This window comes from Coenobita brevimanus, chromosome 93, assembly GCF_032717465.1.
Source record: "Coenobita brevimanus isolate Jiangsu-jjx chromosome 93, ASM3271746v2, whole genome shotgun sequence".
NCBI lineage: Eukaryota > Metazoa > Arthropoda > Malacostraca > Decapoda > Coenobitidae > Coenobita > Coenobita brevimanus.
The window spans coordinates 28,511,343-28,525,176 of NC_137046.1; the positions used below are offsets into that span (position 1 = coordinate 28,511,343).

The following is a 13,834-nucleotide window of genomic DNA, read 5'->3' on the forward strand; positions in this document are numbered from 1 at the left end:
TGTTCTTTAAGGTCTGCAAGGTGTTGTAGTGGGTGTTACATAGGATGGAGGCCCATGCTGGAGAGGCATAGGACATCACTGATCTAATATATTGTTTGTAAAGTAGGGAGAGTGTGTCATTTCGTAGTCCAAAGTCTGTCTCAGTAAACACCCTGATTGTATTGAGTCTAGGAGTGTACCACTTCTTGATATATGTGGTTCTTGAAGGTGAATCCAGTGTTACATGTCACTCCAAGGAGCTTAGTGGAAGGTGTGTGTGTGGCACTGATACAGTATTAAATGTGATGTTAGGAGTTTACCTATGCTCATGATTGCTGCTGTTGATAAATGTGGTGGTAGATTTGACTGAAGCAACTGTCAGCCTGTTGTCTGTGACACATGTCTGAAGCTTGTTGATGTACAGTAGTCCTGTGCAGTGTGCAGACTGTTTCTGCAATGAGGTTTGTAGTTGTTATGGTATGGTGATGTTCTCTGCATGTGAGACAATGTTTGTGGCCAAGTGGGTTGTGGGAATATCATATACTGTATGTGTAGGTTGAAAAGTGATGGTGAAAAAATGAAGCCCTGTGGAACTCAATTAGGAAGTTGCACATTTGTGATGACTTGTCCTGGAGTGTAACATGTGCTTGTGATTTAGTGGTGCTGTTAAGTGTTTGTAGAGCCGAGAGGGGTCTGTGAAGTGACTGAGTGTTGTAACAAAGCCTTTCCATTTATTTTTTTATTTTTTTTTCACAGGCTAATTTTTTCGCCACTTTTGTTTAAATGATGAATCCTTTTGATTGTCATCATCATTATCATCATCCGGACCTCCTTTCCCACCGCAGGGCAGGGTAACGAGTAACAACATCCAGATAGCCTAAGTTTGACCAATCCAATGGGCCACACTTCCATTCACTTCATTCAAGCCCCCAGAATCCTGGCTCTATCTGATTCCCCAGAAACATTCATCACATTCTGTAATTTCACATAAATGTATCTGTTAGAGTCAGTCCAGATGCTGTCACCTTAAAAAAGGTTGTCAAATCCCTGATCATACACTTCATACAACATTCATCCAGCCGGCTCAATCTCTTGTCAGTCTCCAAGCCTCACTAACTTTCATACCCCTCTTTCTCACACACTCATCCACCATATCCCTCCACCTTCTCTTTGGCCTACCTCACCTCCTTCCTCCTTCAAACTCGCTCAGATATACCTTTTTCACCACTCTTTTGTTATCCATTCTCTTCACGTGACCATACCATCTCGGTACACTCTCTCCGATTCTGGTGTCCACAGACTTCCTCACTCCACATTTTTCACAAATCACATTATTTCGTGCCCTATCCACTCTCTTTACTGGAATTGGTAAGAGATTTTAAATACCTGGGTACAGTGATAGAAAAGAGAGAAAAATGTGCAAAAGAAGTGGAAAGTAGAGTGACACAAAGAAGGAAAGTAAGCGTGTGTTATGAAGGCCATGATGAGAAACAGAAGCTTGAGTGTTGCAGCTGCATGAGGCTTACCTGAAGGAGTGTTAGTGCCAGCCTTAACATTTGGATGTGAGACCATGGTGTGGCATGAAAAATGAAAAGTCAAGAGTAAAAGCAGTGGAGATGAGACTGCTGAGGAATCAGTATGTAATTGTATGATATTGTATGTATGGAAGAGGAGAGTTGCATCTGAGTGAGTTACATTATTTTATGAGTCAAGAATCTCTGGTGTAAAGTTTGGGTCGGAATGTCTTTTGTTGCTTTGTGGAATATAGTGTTTGTCTGCACTAAATATGATTGTTGAATTTCCTAATGTGACTGTCAGTGTTGGTGATGGACATGTTGTTTTGTGTTCTAAAGTGCTGTTGTTTCTTCAGTGACGTTTACTTAGCTTGATTTCTTGTAGTTTGTGTAGGTGATGTGTAATAGCTCTAGTTTGGAATGTACTCTGATGGTGATAATAACATGGAGGTGATCTGTTAAGAGTTTGGGTTCCCTCTGCCAGGTGATGGTGAGTGAAAGTTCAGGGGAACAAAATGTAATGTTTGAGGAAGAAGGGGAGCATTGTGTTTGCTGTGAGATGTAGATGTATTGTGAATTGTTATTGAAACTATACATGTTCATAAGCTATGATGCAGTGTCAAGGCCTTGGTGGTTTTTTTCATTGTGTTTGTACCAGGCAGTGTTTTTAGCAATGCAGTACACAGCCGTTGTAGAGTTAGGTATCTGTGTTAGGGAGAGGAGCCAAGGATAATTATATTGTGTTGAAATGGCATGGGATGTGTCAGGGTGAATGTTAATGTCAAATTGTATCATTTTTATCACTTATAAATGCTCCAACATGGCATGCATGCATGCATGGGCCTTGGTCACCTAGTGATGGTTCTCCATGCTGCACAATCTCAAGCAGCCTCATTGGCCAGTCTCTCATCCCTGAGGTCACAAGTTATTGACCTTGTCCCAAATCTTTTTCGGTGTGCCTATCACAGTCTCACTCTCAGTGTTCACAGCTCTCACTGTCTGCACCCATTTGTCATGATCCATCCTCTACACATACTGAAACCATCTCAGTCAACTGCATCTCGTCATGTTACTAAGAGTTTCAAATCCCATCCTTCTTCTCAGCATTTCATTTGCAATCCTAAAACCTCCAAAACCTATCATTCAAGGATGCACAAACATTCTTCTAATCATTCTCACCTGCATATGTTTGAATCAGTAGAATTGCTCCTTCTTTAGTGCCCAAGTCTTACAACTATACAACATTACACTCTTAACACTTGCTGCTTACAAGGGCCCCATAGCACAGAGGGAGAGCCCTCTCAGTGTCAAGAGAGGCAACGTCTTCCAAATTTCTTCCAGCCTCTCCATACCCTTGTTATTGAGCTAGCTCCAGCACATATCATGTCTCCCAAATAACAAAACTCCACACACTCAGGACTTTCCTGCAAAATTAATACTTTCTTTCCTGCCATCTGTTGTATGCTGTCATTTATGTACTGCAGGCTAAGAATCAGAATTATTTTGTTGCCTGTCTCTACAACAGTACCACAATATCTCTTATGCAAACACATATCACAAACACTGCATTAAGTGGAGTTATTTCTCACACCCCTCTGGCAAACTGTCTGTAGCCTCACTCCTCTGCTATGACAGTACTGCCACCAGCCCCAGATATCATCAGTTTTGTTTTATCCACATTTTGATTTATCCACACTTATGGTACTCTCAAACTGTAGTGGTAGGTAATGACTACCATTCATTCTCTTGATTTACTGTAGTGCTGCCTTCGTCTTCCTTAGGTGACTGTACACTGAATGACAAGCTTAAGGGTTTCCTGTAACCCACGAAAGTGTTTACAGTGTTGAATGGTAACCATGTAACCACACAACGCAGTGATGTGGAGCCTACTTTGATGCCTCTGTTAAATTGGGTGGAGAGACGCAAATGTGGTATCCATCCGGGAACCAAACCTTTCACACTTTTCCTTGTGCCTCACTATGATGAAATGCAGTCTACCACAAGGGAACATCAGTTCACAGCACAGGATTGCTCTGCAGAGACCTGCAGTTGATAGATCTGCTTGGCCAGACAGACAAAGGTTACTCTACTACTACTACTGTACTCTCAAACCCTTGTACAGTCGAGTTGTCTAATCCACTGTAATATGGTTCTGGACTGCTGCCGTGGTTTAGAAATTCCGTGGTATATAAATAACATAACTTATGGGAAAGATTACTTATAGTTCTGGCCTCTTGGCCAGGTTGCCACATATCACCAACTATTCACCAACGAACACTAGTGCACATGCAAATAATATTCAGTATATCTATTACTGGGAATAAAAAATATTTAATATTAAATAAGCAGTATTAAAGGGTCTTACCTGCCTCTGACCAACGACAGTGCTTAACCCTTTCACTTCGGGTATATTTTTTTGGCTGGATGTCCCACACCCTGGAGGTATGGGGGTTTCAAGAATACTCCCACAGTATCCCTGCTTGTCTTATGAGGCGACTAAAAGGGTTGATGGTGGATTAGTGCCCCATCCTATAAAAAGAACTAACTAAACAAGCGAACAAAGCGCCTTGGACCAGGACGGACCATACGTTGATGACCAAGGAACGGACAAAGGACATTCTAAGGATGGGAATGTGGAGTGTGAGAGGAATGAATAATGAAGTGAAAGAGAGAGAGATCGTTCAGATGGTTGAGGATGCAAGAGTGGATGTATGTGGATTGACTGAAACTAAATGGAAAGGTGAAAGGGTGAGAGAATGGGAGTATGGTTTAGGAATATGTGCAGGAGTTAATGAGAATGAGAGGGCAAGAGAGAGAGTATGTCTGATGATAAGCAAGAAGTGGAAGGAGAATATAAGAGAGTATGGAACAGTGGGTGCAAGGATTGTATGGGTGAGGATGAAAGTAGGTGCATATGCACCGACAGAGGACCAAGTGGCAAGAGTGAAAAATGAGTTTTGGGCAAGTGTAGAAGTATGTATGGATAAGTTTGAGAGGAGCAAGAGAGTGTTTTTTAATGGAGACATGAATGGCAAAGTTGGGAATGTACGAGTGGGTGGAGTGGTTGGTCAGTGGGGTGTGCCAGCTGAAGTAGATGGGAATGGTAGTGCATTGGTGGACGTCTGTGCTAGTAAGGGGTTGATAATAGCCTGCGCCTTCATCCAGCATAAGATAATCCACAGGTATACATGGAGAGTCATGAGGAGGATGGACGATGCAGTTGTTGAACAAAAGGCAATGATAGATTATGTATGTGTGGATGAGCGAATAAGAAGACAAATGTTGAATGCAAGAGTGTGGAGAGGGTGGCGGAATGGAATCTCAGACTATCACTTATTGATGGCCAAGGTAAGGCTGCAAAGAAAATGGGTGAAGAGACAAAGGGGAAAACAGGAGGAAACAGCTCCAGTGAGAAGAATGGAGAAGTTGCAAGAGATTGAGGAAATGGCAGAGTATAAGAGCATAGTAGAAGAAAGATTGGGAAGGTATGAGTAAGAGCAGATGGAAGGGGTGGAAGAAGTATGCAAGATATTCATGGAAGAGGTAGGCGCAGCGTGCGAGTTGGTTTGTAGAGTGAATAGGAGATGCAGGGGTGTGCAAGGGACAGCATGGTGGAGAGATGAGGTGAAACGAGCTGTGGAACAAAAGAAGGCATATAGTGACTGGATAGCTAGTATAGGTAGAAGAGAAGATGAGAGAGAGAATAGAGAGGTATATGTGAGCAGGGGAAGGGAGGTGAAGAGATTGGTGAAGGAGAGTAAGAAGAGAGTGGATGAAGAGTTTGGGAGGAATCTAAGTGTGAAATGGAAGGAGAGTAAGAAATTGTTTTGGAAGGAGGTAAAGAAAGTAAGACAGTGTGAAAGGGGAAATAGTAGGGGAGTGAAAGATGAGAATAATAGATTGTTGGTGGAGAAAAGAGAGAAATGAGGAGATGGAAAGAACACTTTGAGTATTTGTTGAATGTAGAGAGAGAGAAGTGCGAGTATAAGTGGTTGGGGAATGGCTGGGAAAAGAAGAGATTAGAGGAGGGAGGAAGAGATCAGTAGGGCAGTAGTAGTTGAAGCAGTGAAGAAGATCAAGATGGGAAAGGCCCCAGGAATTGGAGTGTGTGATGAAATGCTGAAGTATGTTGGTGAGATTGTTGTGAAGTGGATATGGAAGTTGTATAGATTGGCTTGGGAAGAGGGAAGGGTTCCAGGGGACTGGCAATCAGGTATAATTGTTCCTTTATACAGAGGAAAAAGGGAGAGAGAAATATGTGGTAACCACAGGGGTATTTGCCTTCTTAGTGTGAGTGGAAAAATATGTGGTAGAATAGTTATTGACAGGGTTAGGCATATAACAGCAGAGCTAGTTGGAGAAGAGCAAGGGGGATTTAGGAAGAGAAAAGGGTGTGTAGATCAGATATTTGTTCTGAGATGTTTAGTGGAGAAGTATCTAGAGAAGGGAAAGAAAGTGTATATTGCCTTCGTGGACTTGGAGAAAGCATATGACAGAATAGATATGCAAGGTATGTGGAAGGTATTGAGAACATATGGAGTGGATGGGAAATTGTTGAGTGCTGTGAAGAGTATGTATGAGGAAGCTAGGGCTACAGTGCGAATGGATGGTGAGCTGAGTGAGTTCTTTGATGTAAATGTTGGACTGAAACAGGGATGTGTGATGTCTCCATGGCTGTTTAATATATTCATGGATGGGGTCATAAAGGAGGTGCAAGGTAGGGTAGTGGATGTGGGGATGGCTCTAATGAATGAGGGTGAGGTTTGGAAGATTCTGGTGTTGCTGTTTGCTGATGATACAGTATTGTTGAATGAAGATGAATGGGAGTTGCAAGGTTTGGTGAATGAATTTGGGACTGTGTGTAAGAAGAGGAATCTGAAACTTAACCCCTAAACCACAGGGTTGTTTTGGCTTGACTTGCGTGTCTTGCGGGCATATTCGCGCTCCGACAGACTCTCTAAAAATATTTGCCAAAAATCAGTTATTAGTCCTAGAATATTAAAATTACATATGCATATGGCACATACCTTCAGCTTTCTCCTGGGATGTTTGTTGAGCCTTCATCGAGTACCGTAGGACTTGTGGAGACCTCTGAAGTTGGATAACGAAGTCTCCACTTTACACTTCCCGACAACCCGTAATATGATTACCACAGCCTGATATTATCACTAGAAACACTATTCTATGATTTTCAAATAGTTTGAAATCCACACATAAAAAAAAAAAAAAAAAACTGAAAGCAATGAAAAGTACTAGTGCGTAAGACCTTCCCACTTGCGCTCGTTCGCCGCTGGTGTTCTGTCATTTATTATTCATAAAAACACTCACACTTTATATTTCTATTACTATATAAAACAATGGAGGGAAGTAGTGCCACTTGCCTGCAGGGAAGGGTTATGATTGGCTTCTCATTGCTTGTCATGCTTGCCTGTGAATGGCTGATGGCTGCGATTTGTGGCACAGACATATGCTATGGAAATCTCAATGGAAATGCGTCACTTTGACGCCAAAAGTCTGCGCTTTAAGCATATAACCGTGGTTTGTGCTACTTTTGGTTCTGAGTGGGACTCATGCTGTGGATTAGAAAACCGTGGCTTACAGATGCGCATTTGATGCGACGCGACTATGGCGTACTACTACTACTACTCTCAAATCCTTGTACTGTACTCAGTTACATCTCTCCTTTTCATAAATCTTTCCTCCAATACCCTCTTGTTCTCAGCAGTTAGCACCAAGTCATCAACATCCAACACCTCCCATAGGAGTCCAGCTCTGAAGCTGTGGGAGAGAGCTTTGAGCACCATGATAAACAGTTAGGTACCTAAAACTCGCCCCTGATGGATACCAGTGTTTGTGGAAAATTCATCACTCAAACCTCTGTTCACTCACCTGGATGCAAACATGCTCATACATTGCCATAATCACTCTAGCTAGTCATTCATCATTCCCAAGCTTTCTCATTGTCCACATCACCATCTCCTTGGGCACTGTCAGAAGTCTTCTTCAGATCAACAAAAACAAGGTACAAGATTCTCTTCCTTCCTATACATTTTTCTTAAAGCTATTAGGCAATGAATGTTGCATCAGAGGTTCCTATACCTGGCATAAAATCTAACTGTATATTATCAGTATTAACTCTTTCCCTTAATATACCTTCCAGGACTCTCTCTTAATTACCTTCATTATATGGTCCAAAAGCTATATGTCTTTATAATTTCTTCTTTCCAGGGCATCACCTGTTTTCCTTATATACATTACAGTCACTCTCATCAACCAGTCATCTGGAACAACATGCCCATTTATAATAGAATATATTGAATCAGTAACTAAATTTGTGGTAGATGGGGGTGCTAACCATCCACTCACTTGATGTAGTGCTGTGCACTTGGGTGCCTGTCCTTTCCTCTTTTCTTTGCTTCTTTCCATCCTTCCTCTTCTACCTTTCTTTCCTTCACTCTTTCCTCTTCCTTCTGTTTATGAGTGACTCTACACCCAGTGACAACCCAAATGGTTTCCTGAACTCCAGGAAACCATATACAATACTATGTTGGGTGCTAGCCATATAACCAAATTATGGCATCTGGTGGTTTAGTGGGTAACTAGGCACTCCAGTCAGATTGAGTCTGTGCAGGTTTATATCCAAGGAGTTTTTTTTTTTTTTTTTTTTTTTTTTTTTTTTTAAATATGAGGAAGAAGGAACCAAAGGCAATGAGCCCGCAAAACTGTTCCTTCCAAGTGAAAAACAAAATACAAGAGGGAGCCAATTTCAAGATCCATTCATTTCGAGATGCCTGGACACACTGCGTTTGAAAGACTGGAGATCATAGGAAGCAGGATATACAGACAGAGGGAGACAGTTCCAGAGTTGACCTGTTGCATAAATGAAGGACTGGGAGTAACGGTTAACTCTTTCATTAGAGAGTTGGACAGAAAAAGGGTGAGAGTTTGCTGCTAGACGGGTGCTACGCACCCGTTGTAGAAGTGGAGGAATGCATGCAGACAGTTCAGAGGAACAGTGACCATTGAAGTAGCGATAGAAAAGAGATAAAGATGCAACATTGCGGCGAAGAGACAGAGGTTGAAGGGAGTCAGTAAGAGGGGGAGAGTTAATGAGACGAAAAGCCTTTGACTCCATCTTATTGAGAAGAGCTGTATGTGGGGAGCCTCCCCACACATGAGAGTTGTACTCCACACAGGGGTGGATAAAACCCCTGTATAGAGTAAACAATTGTGCAGGGGCAAAGAAGGAACGGAGTCGGCTTACCACACCCAATCGCCTGAAGCAGATTTTACAAGAGATGTAATATGATCTTTCCAAGACAAGTCCCGAGCAAATGAAACCCCAAGCATGTTCAACGATGATGCAGGATTAAGTTGAGTATCATTAAACATAAGTGGGTATACCTGTGGAAGATTTTGTCAGGTTGATAGGTGCAAACACTGAGTCTTTGATGCATTAAAAACAACCAGATTATTTTTACCCCAGTCAGAGATACGAGCCAAGTCAGACATTAGGTGTGCCATAGCCTCATCCCTTGCCTGTTGAAGTAACTGCTGAGATGGACGTTGTGGGAATCGAATGGAAAGGTGAAGGGTGGAGTCATCAGCGTATAAGTGGATAGGGTTAGATGTACAGCTTAGAAGGTCATTGATGAATAAAAGGAAGAGAGTTGGTGATAGGACAGAGCCCTGAGGAACACTGCTGTTAATAGAGCTAAGAGAAGAACGATAGCCGTCTACAACAGCGGCTGTAGAACGATCAGAAAGGAAGCTAGAGATGAAGGCACAGATAGAAAGATAGAAACCGTAAGAGGGCAGTTTGGAAATTAAAGATTTATGCCAGACTCGATCGAAAGCCTTTGAGATGTCAAGTGCAATGGCAAAGCTTTTGCTTTGCTCACATAATGCCACTTAGGGATGAGTGAGGCTGGTCACATTCATCTTAAATATCAGGACCAACTTGTCTAGCCCGGGGCTCATTTGCTTCTCATGGAGCAATACAGGATTGAATGATGATGATGGTGAGTAACTAAACTCAGTTCTTTATCACCGGAGGCCTTCAACATCTTAGCAGTTAACCCACACACACAAACCAGCAGCCTTCCCCGACGGCATTCTGTCATTAGGCTTGCACACATCAACCAAAGGCAAAGGGCCAAACACTGAATCTCCCATCTCCATGCTTCTCCTGTTCCAGTCAGATTCCTCATTCATTCTTAACACGCTGCTGATCTATGATATCCCTGTTTTCTCTCATCTGTTTAGCCATCTTAAATGCCACACTTCTTTCAGCACTAGTAGTCTAAGGCTGTCCAGTAAATGTCTGAGACTCAGACTTTGCCCTGTGTACATCCTTCTTGGCTTTGTGCTTAACTGCATGGTGTTCTCCTCTGTTACCCATTTTCAGTTCCTTAAAGGCTTCTTTTTTTTTAAAGTGTGGCTTCTACTCTGTCATCCCACCACCACTTTGCCTCATGTTGGTGGGCCTCTTGTCCATCCACACACCGAATCACTAATTCTCAAGAGACTGTTCCTCAGACCCCTGTACTGCTCATTCGCACTTGTGTTTATAAGCCCATGTTCACCCATCACTCTGCTCGTCTAGATATAGATGGCATCCCTTGCAGCTCCACTCCCAACCCCCCCACCCCCACCCTTAGTTCATTAGGTAAAATAGGTGATTTCTATAGGACAATCTGGCAGGAAAAGCTGTAGCAATGCTCAAGTCAAGCCTGATGTTACTACTATATTTGTGTTGTTTGTGTTCATGTGTGGTAAACTGTTGTATGTGCATTGGCAAGGTGTTCAGGGTACTGTTTGATAGAGATTTAAGATAAAAAAGATGACTTTAGCAAGGTGGCCAGAAGCAGAGAGGTCTCAATAATAGTTTTTGTGGTACTTATAATGCAGTTTTGTTTAACCTGGTAACCAGCCAGAAGCACGTATGTGTTACTTGAGCACCATCCGTATATTGTTTTTCAGGAAGGAGATCCTGAGACTTCTTGTTCATATATTTAGGTAGCTGTTTTCTGGGGTGGGGCACTAACCCTCCGCCAACCCACTTGTTGTCATGTAGGGAACACGTGTTGGTTGGTTATAAGGTTACCACTCTGCGTTGTAAATGCTTTACTGGTTTACAGGAAATCATTTGGCTTGCCACTCAATGTAGAGCTACCCCAAAAACAGGGTATCACTACACCAAGTGGGAGGATGACGGTTACCCCCACCTACCACAAGGATGAGATGGAGGAATGGAGTGGAGAGGTATATGAGAGAGGGGGGTGTCTGCTGTGAGCAGGGCAGTGAAATGACGGGGGACAGAGCGACATGGAGGCGATTTGTTTGTGGCCACCCCTTACGGGATTAAAGCGTCTGGCGAGATAGATAGATAGAGATCCTGAGAGCCCATTAAATCTCTGAGTGTCTTGCCAACGATATTAGTTTATATTATATAAAGAGTATACAGATCATTTCATTTTACTGTGCCATATTAGTGCTGGCAAGGAGCCTATACATGGTGGTGCCGTTCACCATTGGTGGAGCAGCTGCGGTGTTCACCTGAAAGCCATGCCTTATACAGTAAATTCTCATTATGACGAACCCCCGGTATTGTGAATTTCGGATATAACGAACGGTCAAATCGCGACCGAACATCCTCCGGATTTTGCGAACAAAGGTTGCTAAATGCGGGGGAAGTTCGCAAATCAGCCCACAGTGACAACAACATCTCTTCCTGGCACTGTAAGTGTACTCTAATAGTACTACATTGTACTGTATTCTTACTATCTGTATGGTATTGTATTATTATGTACAGCTTCATTCAGTATTGTATTTACATGTACAACTTCATAAACCACTGAATTCTCCATGTAAAACTTCATAGAGTTAGTTTTGGTTATGTTTGAGCACTTAGGACCAAACGACTCCCCTTATATAGCGAACTGAGTTCGGTAATCCCTCAGGAATCCCAAACCCCTCATATACAGTATAGCGAAGTTTCGGATATGGCGACCCACCCCTCCCTTGAGGTGGTTCATTATATCGAGGGTTTACTGTATATCGTGCTACTTTGTGGGGGGGGGGATGAGGACCTTGGTCCAACCCCTGTGAGATGGTGTATACAAATAAGGGGCTTCCAGATCCTTACTCAGTGTATGTGGGACAGCCAAGCAGAAGTAGTTGCTGTCTGTGGTAATGGGTCTGCTCGATCATACAGACCAGAGTTAAGCATCAGTAACAAATACCTGTCATATATTAATTTGCATTAAATAAGTTGACAAGGAAAGTAAGTTTTCAAGTCCAGTGTATGATTGATTAGAAAATAATGAAACAAATTAGTTAAGCATGATGGTTTTATGTTGTGTTGCTTTATATCTTTTTACAGTACTTTAATTTAACCCTTTGTCAGGCAGTGGTTTGCCTCAGCGAATTTTATTGGTCATTATTAGTCAAAATACAGAAGATTAATTGTTTTCTCCAGTTCTTCCAATATCTCTCCTATACTGTACACATGAGAAATATAGGTTACCCTACAAGTTCAAAATGACTGCCATGGTTTCTGTTGAATTTTGGGAAAGTTAATGAAAAGATTTAGTCTGCATATTTTCATGTTTCTCTTCAAGGCACTAGACGAATTGAAGCAAGTGATGACACCGGAGCTGGCCTACTTGTCATACGTACCACTGTGTCGCTTCTTGGGTGCATCGTATATGGAAGCAGCACTGCCAAATCATGACCTCTTGCGCTCCCTGTGCCTTCAACATGATGAAAATAACCAAGCTCACCATGCTGCTGTGTTGACGGATGATGGACTGGGTCTGAATTCAGGTCCAGGAGAGACCAGTGGAACTCATGCGGGGAGAGGCAGTGATCACCGGGGTACCAATGTGGCCATGACTGGCAACAGAATTGATATCAAGGTTGGTTTCTCTCTTTTGTTTTTTGTCTTTGCTTTCTCCCCTTTCAGGAATGTGAGAATGTCAAGCTTCCCATAACCAGTTAAAGTAAGTCAGCTCAGCGTAATGTATTTGTTAGCCTTCTGTATGAAGTGCAGCATGGTTTCAAAAAGTATCTATACTGTATTGCACTCTGTAGCAAAAAGTATAGGGTAGATAAGCATTTAAAAGACTTTAGATTGTGTAAAGAATGGTGTGAAGAAGTTGAAGAGTGAGAAGGTAGTACAGTAATCACTCCAATATCCGACGTAATAGAGCCATAGGTAGGTCCGGTTATTGGTTTTGTCCGGATATTGGGCCCCATCTTATGGACTTGTACTTATGGACCCTAACTCAGAGAAACACCTATACAACTCCCTCTGGACATGCATATCACCTATTTAAGACCCAAATCACACCAATAAGGCACATAAATGACTGAAAATGCAAAAAAAAACATAAAATGAGGGTTTAGAAGTATGTTCATAAATTAATAAACATTCTGGTACTTATGGACCCTAACCTAGCCTAACTCAGAAAAACACATTCCTTCTGCACATGCATAGCTACTAACACCCTATTCACACCAATAAAGGACATTAAAGAGTGAAATGAGGTAAGTATAGTAGGGAAAAAAGTACAGTATGAAACATTCTGGCTACTTACAGCAAGTCCCTGGCCACCTCGATGAATAACCGCCTCCTCTTGGACTCTGACAGTAAGAACAATTTCCTGAAGCACTTGCAGTACACTCTTCCTGAAGTCTTGCACTTAGTCAATAACACACAGAAGTCTGTTCTCTTCACAGTGTTCACTTTTGTCCAAATAATGCTCCATTGTAACTTAGTGTTGCACTTTAACTTTTCCCAATTTTTTTTAATTTTCCAAAGCCAAAACAAACAAGTCTATTTATGTTAAATTTCTTTTCTATTGAGTCTTTTCTCTCACAGCTTTAAATCCTTAACACAACACACCGTTTTTTTCACTGCACAACACCCAAAATTCCCGTGTGGTCTAGTGGAGAAGTTCTTTCTGTTTATTCACTGTCAGAGTCCGAGAGTATCACTGGCAGGCGACCTAGGGGTGCATCGCTGGGTCGTGATGATGGCTTACCCACTGCAGAGGACTCTGAAGAGAGCCGCAAACTCACGTCGAGGGGTGACTCCACTGTGGCTGATGTGCTGGGCTGTGGCACAGAGCATGAGGGCCTGTCTTGGGGAGGCAACGGAGTGGAGCCAGGGCTGGGCACAGCGGGGGTCACGGGCCTGAAAAAACTGTCAATGGTTGATTGACGCAATGACCAACGATTCTGACGATTGATGATGTGCTGCCTGAAAGCATGCACTTCCTCCACGAGTCCCAAGGGCCCCATCTCCCTGTCACAGTCCGGGTGTTCCAGGTAGTCTT

The 13,834-nt window shown here is 42.5% G+C and overlaps 1 protein-coding gene across 1 annotated transcript in view; it reads left to right on the forward strand.

The window, feature by feature from the left end:
* The window catches only part of Wdr81 (WD repeat domain 81), a 523,698-nt gene that overhangs the window by 319,384 nt on the left and 190,480 nt on the right, over positions 1–13,834 (forward strand). Inside the window, exon 25 of the mRNA XM_080282279.1 lies at positions 12,116–12,412. Within this exon, the coding sequence (XP_080138405.1) occupies positions 12,116–12,412 (297 nt within the window). The remainder of the gene's footprint in view (positions 1–12,115; positions 12,413–13,834) is intronic.